Source organism: Gasterosteus aculeatus, chromosome 20 (assembly GCF_964276395.1).
Source record: "Gasterosteus aculeatus chromosome 20, fGasAcu3.hap1.1, whole genome shotgun sequence".
Lineage (NCBI taxonomy): Eukaryota > Metazoa > Chordata > Actinopteri > Perciformes > Gasterosteidae > Gasterosteus > Gasterosteus aculeatus.
This window is the reverse complement of record NC_135707.1, coordinates 4,552,399-4,564,139: the sequence shown is the minus strand read 5'-3', so window position 1 is coordinate 4,564,139 and position 11,741 is coordinate 4,552,399. Positions and strand designations below refer to the sequence as shown.

Below are 11,741 nucleotides of genomic sequence, written 5' to 3'. Positions count from 1 at the left end.
AAGACAACCGGTAATAATGGAAGTACTACATTTAATTTAAATTTAAATTGAGTGAAAAGCTATTTCCAAACGTCGTCGCATGACGCCTCTCGTCCGCACGCAAGTGCCGCCACGCAAGTCCGCACTTATGTATGTATGGACGCTCCTCAAGACACGTGCCAACAAACACCAATGAATGCATGAACCTTCTTTGGGGATTTTTCCTTTTGTTTATTTGCAAATGACAAATACAATATATTAAGGTGCAAAAAAATGCGACATATGGGACACGATGAACACGAGTCGGCCTGTCGTCGGCCGAAGCAGCACTTGGCGTGCTTTCAATAGATTTACAGTATCTACAATTATAACGTCCTCTGCAGAAAGCAGGAGGCCTGACACGTGCCCTCGTGGAAAGTCACGTGAACGACACACGCTCTCCTTTTGTGGAGGATTAAACCGGCATATTCGTGTCATTCAAAAGTTCAAGTTTTTGAGGTGCGGCGGATCAGGGCCAGGGCCTCCACATGGACCGGCTCCCCGACTGGCCGACCGGCGGGCTCTGTTTGCTCGCTTGACTCGTGCCTTTGCGCGCCTGCTGGGGGGTCGATGTGGCACAGCTTTGTGGCCCCCCGCTGGTCTGACCACTTTGTTGTACGGTGTCGCGGGCCGGCATGCGCAGCCTGTACCCGGATCTCTGTATCAACAACCGAAGAATAGACCTGGAGGAATCCCTGAGGAGAAGGGAACCAGAGGTGGAGGAGGAGGAGGAGGAGGAAGAGCAACTAGCTGCGGCTCGTCTCCGTGCGCCTGCAGAGTCTGAATGGGAAGAGCGAGCGGCGAGAGACGCGTCCAGTGCCGCTCCGAGCCACAAGCCTTTCCCCTCAGGTCCCAGGAAGTGAGCAGCCCTCCGCAGGCACGTGGAGAAGCCGTCTCGGAAAGATTGCTGCTGACCTCCGCCTCCGCTATCAGCTCTCGCTTGGTTTCTTTCGGAGCTGTTCTGCAGGAAGAGGACCGTGTGCTCGAGGATCTCCGCTTTCTCCACTCTGCGCGGAGACGCTTCCTGGGACAGAGACGGGGGGAGAGGAGGAGGTGTGGAGGGGAAGGGGGGGGGTTAATGAACGGTTCCACGGCTCTCTAAAAAAAAAGAAAAAAAAAAGGCCCCTATAGTCGTCTGTGATCCGCCCCGAGAGCTCCGCGGTGTCTACCTGTTGCTGTATTACGAGGGCCTTCAGCCTCTCCAGGCTGCGGTTCATTCTCTCCCGTCGGCGTCTCTCCACCTGAGGTTTGAGACTCTGCGAGACAGAAGCGAGAGTAGAATTAAGTAATGATGTGAGGACAGGATGTGCGATGGTTTCAGTCCCTCCACGGGTTCGGCTTTAGTCCCACGCAGGCTGCGGGAGCAACGTGCATCAGACAACGGCCAAAGCCACGCACGGATTAAATAGTGCGTGTTGCCTTTAGTGAAACAAGTAGCTTACCCTTCTGTTGGCTCTTGCGTCCTCGGAAGCCTGAAGCAATTTCATGGTCGTATTCCAAGACGTGGTGGCTGCAGGTCCGCCGCGGTTTCAGTCAGAGCTGAATGTGACGTGAGGGACGTTGGTGACAGGTTTTATCCCCGGGGCGGGCGCCCCTTTAGGCTCCACCCACAACCCCCAGAGAAGGTGTTTCCATACTCCATGATTGACGACTTAACTTTACTGGTTTTACTTTTAAAAAAAAGGTGTTTCTTTCTTATTTTTAAATGATGAGCATTCCAAGTGAACGCTTTGCTTTGTCGTGACTCCTTTTCCCCGACAGCCTGCTCGTGCCATTGTTTGAGAAAAAAGAGAAGGCGATTAATGTTAAATAATTAAGTTGCCCTTGAACCCCTAATGTGTTTCTTCAATCAAAAACGCTTTGATTCACGAACTACATGTTTAAAGTTTTCGTTTTTGGTCTCTTCAACACATTTCGAAGAAGGCATTCGCGTCCTCACATTCAGGCACGCGCAGCTGCCCCGCTGAGTGTCGGCGGCACGCGCGCGTGAAACGTGTTACCGGCTCGCGTGTCTAGTTTTGCATGTGTGAGGGAAAGCAACAAACATCCGCCAAAGCAGCGTGAAGCCGAGACAAACGGCCTCGGGTGACTTCTCTCGCCTTTTGTCATGGAAGCATAAAACCAGACACCGTCAGAAGAAAAGGAACGTGGAGACGTCTCAGTCATTGACTCGCGTCTTCTGCAAAAAAAAAAAGTGTCTCTTTCTTAGCGAATATAACTCTAAATTAGGTCAAAGACTACAAATCAAAGTTACACATAAGTTATTTAATTCAAAGCATGTTTGTTTGTTTATGTATCAACAATGTGCAAACGCTGCTGAAAAAAGGCGTGGATGACGTCGCGCGTAAAGAATCTTTTACGCGCGACTCTGCAGATGCCTTGAGATTAAAACCAAAAGGTACGTCGTACTTGGACTCGCAGCCATGGGAAACCCCAAAGACACTTTTCCCTCAAGAGGTTTTTGTTCTTATGATGTATCGATTCTAACACGTAATAAAGCGCGAATACTCCCCGAGCAGCTTTCCCACGAGGAAGAAGTGGAGGAGCTACTTAATTGCACGTGGGTGTAATAAGTCTCCGACATTCAGTGAACACAACCAGATCAGGTCGACTTTTGTCAGATACCTAAAACCTTGTTTTACTGTGTTACAATATGATGATTCTGTATAGTTCTCAAGGAAACGCGAGAGATCGCGTGAAGTCTGTTCTGTTACGCGCGAATCCTCCAATCGACGTTATTGTTTACCAAAAAAAAATGGAAGATCAATATTTGAATCTTTTCAACGGAACAAATTCCCACCCCCAACTTTTCAAACCACGGTTGGTTATTTGCTCTTATACCATTGTTCTGAGCGTCGTCCCGCCCGTGCGTGGGAACCTCTCATCCAAGCGCGCTTTGAAAACGAAGTATCGGATTTAACAGGTAATAAAGTGAGCATGTGGCCCGTTGCTCCACGTCCCCCACGATGAGAACGAGCTGGGGGACCCACTCCCACTGCCACACGTATTCAACGTGTGTTTGCTGCCGTTTCGACTCAAGGCCGTTTGTTTATCATTTCCTTTTGGCTTGGAGAACATGTGTCCACCTGTCTCACTATATACGCAGGGTCATGAGATGATGAATTGTAGCCGAGAGTGAATAAGTAAAAACATCGTTCCGCAACACAGAGATTTAATATTTGGCCTTTTGTGATAATCAATACTAATTAATGATCATTTTGCTTTTCAGGGCCAGTTGAAATGGAGCTGAGAAGTTAAGAGAGGAAATCCTTAATTTGTGGCAAAGGGCCCAAAGCCAAGTGGCCAATAAAATAAAGTACGCCTTCATAAAGTCACAATGTATTCAAGTGGCATGTGCTTTATCATTTTACCTGTTAGTTTAGCACACATTCCTTTAGGAAATGTACAAAACTACCACAAGTATACACACAATACAAGAATGGGGAGAGGGGGACTTAAGTGACTTTGAACCTGGTTGCTTGTTGGTGCCAGATGGGCTGGTCTGACTGTGCCACAAACTGCTGATCTACTGGGATTTTCACGCACAACCATCTCTAGGGTGCAGAGCCAGTGAGCGTCAGTTGTGTGAATAAAAAAGCCTTGTTGGTGTGAGAGGTCAGAGGGGAATGGGCAGACTGGTTCAAGATGATGCAAAACCAACTGCTTGTTACACCCGAGGATTAGCAGAATAGCATCTCTGAACGCACAACACGCGCGGAACCTTGAAGAAGATGGACTAAAAGCAGCAGAAGACCACGGGTGCCAAGACGTTGCATTTTGGGCCCCTCAGTGCCAATCGAGCATCGTTTTAAATGCGGCAGGCTGAGCATTGTTGCTGACCACATCCATCCCTTTATGACTTACTCCAGCAGGATGAACACAGCGCTCATAGTCAAACTTGAACAATGACCTCCACAGCCATCACATCCCAATCCAACAGAGCTCCTTTGGGACGTGGTGGAACGCGAGATTCACATCCAGATGTTATCATGTGGACCAACATCTCTGAGGAATGTTTCCAACGCCTTGTTGAAAATATATACATATACACTTCTGCTTGGTCCACAAGGTTGTACGGTGCGTCTTTCTCAGCCGTATGGGTACGCGCCGGCGTCTTGGATGTGAAACACGTGATAGAAATGCACCCAAACATTTTTATATGACACTGTATTAACGTGTAGTAAAACCTGAGGGTTTCCTCCCGGCGGAGACGCCGCGTCACCGCGTCAAACAACCATCACAAGGAGTTCCCACTATAACGAATATACAATAAATGCATCCAGGGGGGTCAACCTCGGCGCGTGAGCTGCACCTCGGTGCGTGAAGGGTTTCTGCGTGGGAACCCGGCCGCCCGCAGTGCTCCACACACACACGTATCACAATGAAGCACTGATACCAACAGGTCGTAAAAGCGCAAACGGGCGCGCGTCGCTCTCCTGTTCCCACGAGAAAGCGACAGAAACGCGGCTCCCATGCTCAGCGGTGGGATAGTGTCAAAAAAGGTGGCGACGGGTTGTTTGCCAAGTGTAAATGAACAGAAGTCACATTTTCCAGGCAACGTTTTAGTGAACGAGCCGTTGGCTTCGTTTGAATTTGTGTTGTATGTTTAAGTACAAAAATAACCTCTTTCTTAAATGAGAAGCAGCGTTCTGGATCTTTAAGTCTGATGATGGCAAAATAGAACTGAATATGAATTCTGGGCCACTAATACGTCACCATTCCATGTATTGATCGCAGTTGTTTTTAATGAACTCTGTTATATTGTTGTTGTTTTTTTAGAGAGAAAAAAGTAAAATCCTACATCTTTAACCAAACGCCCCTCTGAGTGTGACTGAACTTCAAAGGAGGTGTGAAGACACGTTTGGCTCCCTGTGAACTTACACCGGACACGCGTAGAAAACCAAGGGCCTGTGAGCAGCGGGGGGGGGGGGGGGGGGGGGGTCCATGCTAATTACTATGACAACATGCGTGGACAAGAGCTGGAAGGGTTTTCATATTATTCAATTCCTCTTAATATATTTGTGAAATATGGCGTTACGTTCTGAACAGGTGTGTATTTCTCAGCCAATGTTTTATTTTTTGTTCTGTCATCTTTTGACAAATTACACACAAGGAATCGTGTAGGTTTTTATTTTCGGAAACAAGCTCTTAAAGATCATATGGGAAATACTTTGTCAGGGATAGAAACAAAATATGGAGGGTTCAATGATTGAATTTGCTTATTTTTTATAAAACTTTTTGTGGTAGATTTTCCACCTACTGCTATGCAAACTTTTATTATGATCATCTTTTTATGTTTTCTTTATAAGTATCCTCCCAAAGCATTCAGGCTGAGTCAATAGTCAAGTGGGCTCTCTGAACTCCTTCACCTCTCGGTCAGGCTTCACACGGGGGGGATGCAGCTCTGCGGGGGGCTTCACACCTCCCACGGCAGCTAAAAAGAGCTGTCAACCGCCGCGCAGACGAGCTCCCAATGAAGAAATAAATGATTGAATATGATGCTTTTTGTAGCTCTTTATTTCCCTATTTAAAAAAAAATAAAAGAAGATGACTTCTTACGAGACATCCAGAATAAATTATTGTGCAAAAAAACAAGATATATATATATATATATATATATATATATATATATATATATATATATATATATATATATATATATATATATATATATATATATATATATGTTTTTTTTTTTTTTAAAGGGAATACACGTTGAATAGCAAACATCATGGCACACGGGGGAATCAGCTGAGCACAGCAGCAGGTCCCACCTGGACCACGTGATCCAGCTCACGCGTGTGCCCACAGCTTCAGGGGGGAGTCACTGTGCCGGAAGCAGGATAAAGTATCACACATACATTATCATATATACATAAATTATTACATTATCTACAGGATTTGAGGTTGCGGTTGAACATCAACGTTACGCGTTATAGTCCCGGGGCCTTCGGTTCCAGCGAGCTGCCGGAGTCATCACGTGTCGTTTGGGTCACGGCCCGGTGATCAGGGCCACGGCCTCCACAACGTGTGGTCGGGCTCTGTTTGCTCGCTCGTCTCACCTGAAGGGGATTCTGTGTCTGAGGATTTAGGGGGGGGCACGGGGAACCCGGGGGACCCGTTCCGGATCGGACCTCCGCACGGCTCAGAGGCGCCGGTGCGTGGCGCGCGCGGGTTGTCCCCGGACCTTCCCCTCAGCGTCCGCAGGATGGACTTTGTGTGCGACAGAGAGCCGGAAGACCAGCGCGCTTCCTCGGGTCTCCTTCGAACACCTGCAGCGGGGTCTGAGCTGCAGAAGCGGGCGGCAACAGACGCGTCGAGCGCGCCTCTGAGCCGCGGGCCTTTCCCGTCGGGGTCCAGGAACCGGGCGGCCGTCCGCAGGCAGCTGGAGAATGCGTCTCGGAAGCAGTGCTTCTGGCCTCGGCCCTCATCGCCGTCATCGGGAAAAGAAGAAGCAGGAGAAGTCCTCGTTTTCTTCTGCAGGAAGAGGACCGCGTGCTCGAGTATCTCTGCTTTCTCCACTCTGTGCTGTGTCCCCTGCGTGGAAACACCCGTCTGAGTAAATGGAATCTGCAGGCAGTAAGAGTGCACAATTGTACATAATTGTGAAATCATTTCAAAACCCACATGATTTCCTTTCACACTATATACGGCTTTTTAGTTGTTATTATACCAGTTGTTGTGGCTCTTGAAGCAACATTGTCCTCAGACGCTGCAGACTGTGGTTCATCCTCTCCCTTCGACGTTTCTCCATCTGAGATTTCATGAACTACAAAGAAAGAAAACAAACTGTGGGGAAGTCGCAAATGTACAGTGTAATAAAGCCGCAGTTTTCCTTCAAGCTATACGGTTCGTATTGGTATACGCTCAATACAATATGCATACATACATACAATACAATTCATTTTACCTTTCTTTCGTTTGTTGCATCCTGCGTTTGCTGTAACAGTTGCATTGTAGCCAGAGGAAGAGTGCAGTGGAGACCGGTCAGTTCCAGGTTCCTTCACAGTGAACACCTTACGGGCCAATGTGGCAGGGCCCCAGATAACTCTTCACTCCTCCTCATCCTCCTTCTCCTCCTACTGCCACATTTTACAATTACCCCCAGGCCTCCTTTCAGCTCCTCCATCACACTGTATCATTTCATTCTCAGTATTTTGAATTTCATTTAGTTGACTTACACATGGCATGATTTGAGGCCTTCATTTTACCTTTATGCGAAACATGAAACCGTACATATAAAACTCTGTGCGTATACAATCAAAAAATATATTACATTTGAGATTTTACTTAAAATATTTAAAACAGTCACATTTTATTTCTTTGGAATACAACCCCACTTTTCTGTCACTTGGAACGTTGCCCTTTGCACTGCAATAACCAATCACAATAGGAACTCAAAACACGAAAAATCATCTTGGTTCTGCACAGATATTTCCTGGGACAGGTATTCTCTTTTATCGTATTATTAGTTTTACGGCATTTGTGTCCCATTTAGGGTGAATGAGATGGCTATGGAAGCCCATTTCCGCCACACACACAGAAGGAATAGAAAGTCGAAATTATGACTTAAGAAAGTCAAAATTATGACTTAAGATATGCGCATGCTCCTCGTTGTTTGGTACATTGACTTTCCAAACCCTCTTGGCGACTTCTTGTCAAAAGCGACCAGCGACCTTATCTGGTTTTATTGGACTGAAATCAACGCGCGCATGCGCAAAGCCGCCGATGCTTCTGCAGCGTTTTTCCTCATTGAGAAATTAGCAACACTGGTTCAATAAAGTGAGAACTCTCTTCTGGACTTTTCAATTACTAATAGCGATAACTACGGAATAAATACCACCAGGAATTGATTTATTTCGGACTCGGAAATAGCGAAGATAATTTAGACTCCGCTAAAAGTCCGTGTTTGTTATGAGGGTGGAGTGAGTGGGTGCAAGTGTCCGCAGGACGTTTACAGTTCCGTAAAGTTGGCAAGATATTCACAGATTGGGACTTCCTGGTTTAATAGCTGGTCCGCGGGACGTTGTTAAACACAAACGACGTCTGTGTGACCGTTGCCTGTAGTCACCAACCAAGTCCTAATTTTGACTTTATAATTTCGACTTTCTATTGTCATAATTTCAACTTTTTAAGTCACAATTTCGACTTAACCCTTCTATTTCTGTGGCGGAAATGGGCTTCCATTCCATCCATCTCTTCCTCTAGTTAAAAAAAACCTGTCGATGTCTTCTGTCCTCCTTGTCTGCATGTTAAGTCTTTCATAATCTCCTTTACTTCTCTCTCTATGCTCGCGTGCGGCGTGCGCCGACACCTCGGCGTTCACACATTACGCCTCTGCGTCTGTTAGTCGGTCCGCCGGGGGGGTCGAATGTGCAACAAGTTAACACCTTTACCAGCTTTCACACCTCCGCGTCACAAAGGGCCGCGCGTGCCTTTTGGGCGTCTGTCTCGTGCCGGCGCCCCGTTGAGCGGCGCCACAGTTGTTCGACGTTTGCTCGTGGGAGCCCTTTGATGTTGCCAGGCAACCGTGGGAAGTAGAAGAAGTAGACTTATTGCCAGCCCGTGACGGCTGGGGGAGAATGTTCGGTAGGGAAATCGAGTCAATTTCAAAACCATTTAGGTACAAAGAACAAAAACAAATTGATACTTTAAAGTAAAAAATGTAATTCTTTTGTTTTGTGCTTTGTGTAATAGCTGCTGTACCTCAATGGAGCATAATCAGGAAACATTCATTGCCATAATGTGTCAGATATACAAAGAATTTGACTTGGCGGTTGGTGCGTAGCAGCAGACAGTACGACAATGGACGACAAGACAACGGTCCACGAGGAATCGCAAACAGGAAACATAATTAACAACAAAAAACGGAAGTGCACCGTGGCAGCCATAGTCGGCGCCATCTTGGATCTAGCAATAAATGACAGCTGAAGTTGGATGCAGAATAAACGTCAATGATCTTTTAATGTCAACTTGTTGATATCATGTGACTTTTTTTAACAACTAGAGATACAGACAGTCCAGGTCGAAGCTTCGCACCAAAGAGAGACTCACGAGCCTCACTTTATTCTCCCACACTGCTGACAGGTGAAGGGCTTCTCACCAGTATGGATCCGCTGGTGAGTCTTCAAATCGGCTTTTCGATAGAAACTCCTCCCACACTGCTCACAGGTGAAGGGCTTCTCACCAGTATGGATCCGCTGGTGAGTCTTCAAATTGGCTTTTTGATAGAAACTCCTCCCACACTGCTCACAGGTGAAGGGCTTCTCACCAGTATGGATCCGCTGGTGAGTCTTCAAATTGGCTTTTCGATAGAAACTCCTCCCACACTGCTCACAGGTGAAGGGCTTCTCACCAGTATGGATCCGCTGGTGAGTTTGCAAATCGCCTTTTCGATAGAAACTCCTCCCACACTGCTCACAGGTGAAGGGCTTCTCACCAGTATGGATCCGCTGGTGAGTCTTCAAATTGCTTCTTTGATAGAAACTCCTCCCACACTGCTCACAGGTGAAGGGCTTCTCACCAGTATGGATCCGCTGGTGAGTCTTCAAATCGGCTTTTTGATAGAAACTCCTCCCACACTGCTCACAGGTGAAGGGCTTCTCACCAGTATGGATCCGCTGGTGAGTCTTCAAATTGCTTCTTTGATAGAAACTCCTCCCACACTGCTCACAGGTGAAGGGCTTCTCTCCTGGATGGGCCTCACAGGTGGAGGGGCCTCCTCCGTCATGCTCTGAGGAGGTCGAAGCGCAGCAGTGTGGTTTCTCCACAGTGTCAGCACACTGACGTGGATCTACTTGCCCCCCGGTGAGACTCTCCTCACCCTCCCCACGAGGTCCGGCTGGATTTGTTGATGTCTGCTGGGAAGTAAAACTATTTCAGACAAAGACAGATGGAAAGAGTGTCACAGGGTATTAATTGGTGGATCCCAGTAATCGTACCCCAAAACAAATATTTTACAATATCAAAGGACACCTGGCGTGCTCATGTCCAGGTTCATACTCATGTTTTGGGGTACTTACTTGTATACCTGTGCTCATCCTCTGTTTGAAAATCAGTTTTGTCTCATTCAGCGGAAGTGGGTTGCTAGGCAACAGCTCTGGTTAATATTTACTTTCTGTCAGCTGACCATTTCACGTACATTGTGAGTGCACGACAATCGGAAATGAACAAGACACATTAAAAAGCATTTACGTTTAAAGCTGTGAAATGTTCTGTACCCATGAGCCTCTGCTGCGTCTACCTGGAAAAGAAGGCGCGAAATGCGAGTTTTTGTGTTATCTGTTAGAAGTGTAGATATGATTCATGTATTCAGAAGCTGCCCTTCAAGTAAATTGCTACTTAAAGTGTATAAAGTGCACTTAAAGTGTACTGCTACTATTACACACAAATCTCCCCAGGGAGATTAATAAGGTATACCAAAGTCAGGATATATATATATAATTATATTCACAGTTAAACATATAAACCATCTAATTGTTCCCAGTCTGTCAGGGAGTAAACATGGATCCATATTCAGACAGATGACGATGTGTGAAATATGAAGCAAGAGAATTAAATATGTTCTAATAGAAAACCGAGATATGAGCTTGTCTGTTACACATTACACAGTCCCTCATTTGCATTTTTAAACATAACATTTCAGAAAACGTGTAATACAAAATATGCTTGTCTTAATGTCAGTAATCATCTGGTGACGTTTATCGATAACTATTAAATGTTTTTTTAACCCTATTTATCTGTATTGAAAGGCAGTTTTCTTTTAATTAGTTTATCCTCCGGTCCAGAAATCTCCACTTCAGTTGCTCCTACATCCACCAAACTGTACGAGCTCATTCCTCTCTACATTCTGAGGGATCTAACTAGGGGTTTGTTCAAATATCAGTCGTAGCCTGATTGATACATTCTGAGTATATAAAAACATGGAGGATGTGTATTTATTCATGTCTGTTGACTGTATCTTTTAAATAAATAAAAAACCTCTGTAAAAACAACAAAGCAACATTCATTTTAAACCATGATTCATCCAGAGTTCAGACTCATGTACTAAATACGTGTATGTGGACTAGCACATAATTGATAAGAGAAGGCCTTTTGCATATTTCAACACACATGTTCAGAAAATGTGTCTTAATGTGTCCAAAGTGATCAAACTGGGGAAGATTCCTGCTGATATCCAGGAGTCAAAGTTTACCTCTGATGAGCTCATGTTGATGGTTGTCTTCTCTTCTGTTTTTTTTCTTCTGATATCATGAAATAAAGACGATAAGACGAAGAAAACATGAATAAACAAGTGGACATGATTAAGAAAATCGAAGAGACACGTACGACTCTGAAAGAGAACTCACAGGCTTTGTTTCCTGCACGTTTACGTTGTGCATCTTTCAAATAACTGCAGTGCAACAATGAATTAAGTTAGATAAGTATGTCTACAAAGTATCTGTGATATTATATTCAATGAAATATATTCAACAGCCTTTGACAAGAGTTTATTTTATCATAGAAAACAAAGTTTACTAGAAGTACAGAGGGAACGTTCATGACTGAAGGAAATCTGTTTCTGCTCTTACCTTTTGTCTGTCTCGATGAAGTTGAAGCTGCCAGGCGATCCGGTGTCTTTTCCTCACTGAAACTCAAAGATGCATTGATGGTTTCCATGGTAACTACCGTCAAAGGTGTTTAAAAATGTAAAAACCTTTTTCGAAAATAAACGCTGAAAAAAC

At 45.4% G+C, this 11,741-nt stretch overlaps 3 protein-coding genes across 4 annotated transcripts; all 3 read right to left on the bottom strand.

Annotated features, from left to right (window-relative positions):
* Nucleotides 1-189: 189 nt before the first annotated feature.
* On the bottom strand, nucleotides 190-1,780 carry LOC120809968 (uncharacterized). The gene is made up of 3 exons (XM_040164138.2): nucleotides 1,461-1,780; nucleotides 1,188-1,274; nucleotides 190-1,042 (listed from the first exon to the last, which is right to left on the bottom strand). The coding sequence occupies exons 1-3, from the start codon at nucleotides 1,503-1,505 to the stop codon at nucleotides 488-490; spliced, it is 687 nt and encodes a 228-aa protein (XP_040020072.2). The 5' UTR covers nucleotides 1,506-1,780; the 3' UTR covers nucleotides 190-487.
* A 4,070-nt stretch (nucleotides 1,781-5,850) lies between these two features.
* Nucleotides 5,851-7,122, bottom strand: LOC120810015 (transcription factor HES-7). 2 transcript variants are annotated; one of them, XM_040164211.2, is made up of 3 exons: nucleotides 6,929-7,122; nucleotides 6,692-6,787; nucleotides 5,851-6,588 (listed from the first exon to the last, which is right to left on the bottom strand). In XM_040164211.2, exons 1-3 carry the CDS (start codon nucleotides 6,971-6,973, stop codon nucleotides 6,025-6,027), a joined length of 705 nt encoding a protein of 234 aa, XP_040020145.2. In that variant the 5' UTR covers nucleotides 6,974-7,122; the 3' UTR covers nucleotides 5,851-6,024. The 2 variants fall into 2 exon arrangements, with proteins under 2 accessions (XP_040020145.2, XP_040020146.2); XM_040164212.2 differs by having other exon boundaries at nucleotides 5,851-6,555.
* Nucleotides 7,123-8,956: 1,834 nt separating this feature from the next.
* On the bottom strand, nucleotides 8,957-11,361 carry LOC120811185 (uncharacterized). Its single transcript, XM_078094594.1, has 2 exons — nucleotides 11,213-11,361; nucleotides 8,957-9,875 (listed from the first exon to the last, which is right to left on the bottom strand). Exons 1-2 carry the CDS (start codon nucleotides 11,225-11,227, stop codon nucleotides 9,078-9,080), a joined length of 813 nt encoding a protein of 270 aa, XP_077950720.1. The 5' UTR covers nucleotides 11,228-11,361; the 3' UTR covers nucleotides 8,957-9,077.
* Between the last annotated feature and the right edge of the window lie 380 nt (nucleotides 11,362-11,741).

Excerpts from the sequence above, each read along its gene's own strand:
- LOC120810015 (XM_040164211.2), bottom strand. The coding sequence starts at position 6,973 with ATGCAACTGTTACAGCAAACGCAGGATGCAACAAACGAAAGAAAG. Across the intron at positions 6,788-6,928 it reads ATGCAACAAACGAAAGAAAG|TTCATGAAATCTCAGATGGA; the intron begins GTAAAATGAATT and ends CTTTCTTTGTAG. Across the intron at positions 6,589-6,691 it reads TTCAAGAGCCACAACAACTG|ATTCCATTTACTCAGACGGG; the intron begins GTATAATAACAA and ends TACTGCCTGCAG.
- LOC120809968 (XM_040164138.2), bottom strand. The coding sequence starts at position 1,505 with ATGAAATTGCTTCAGGCTTCCGAGGACGCAAGAGCCAACAGAAGG. Across the intron at positions 1,275-1,460 it reads ACGCAAGAGCCAACAGAAGG|AGTCTCAAACCTCAGGTGGA; the intron begins GTAAGCTACTTG and ends TCTGTCTCGCAG. Across the intron at positions 1,043-1,187 it reads CCCTCGTAATACAGCAACAG|GAAGCGTCTCCGCGCAGAGT; the intron begins GTAGACACCGCG and ends TCTCTGTCCCAG.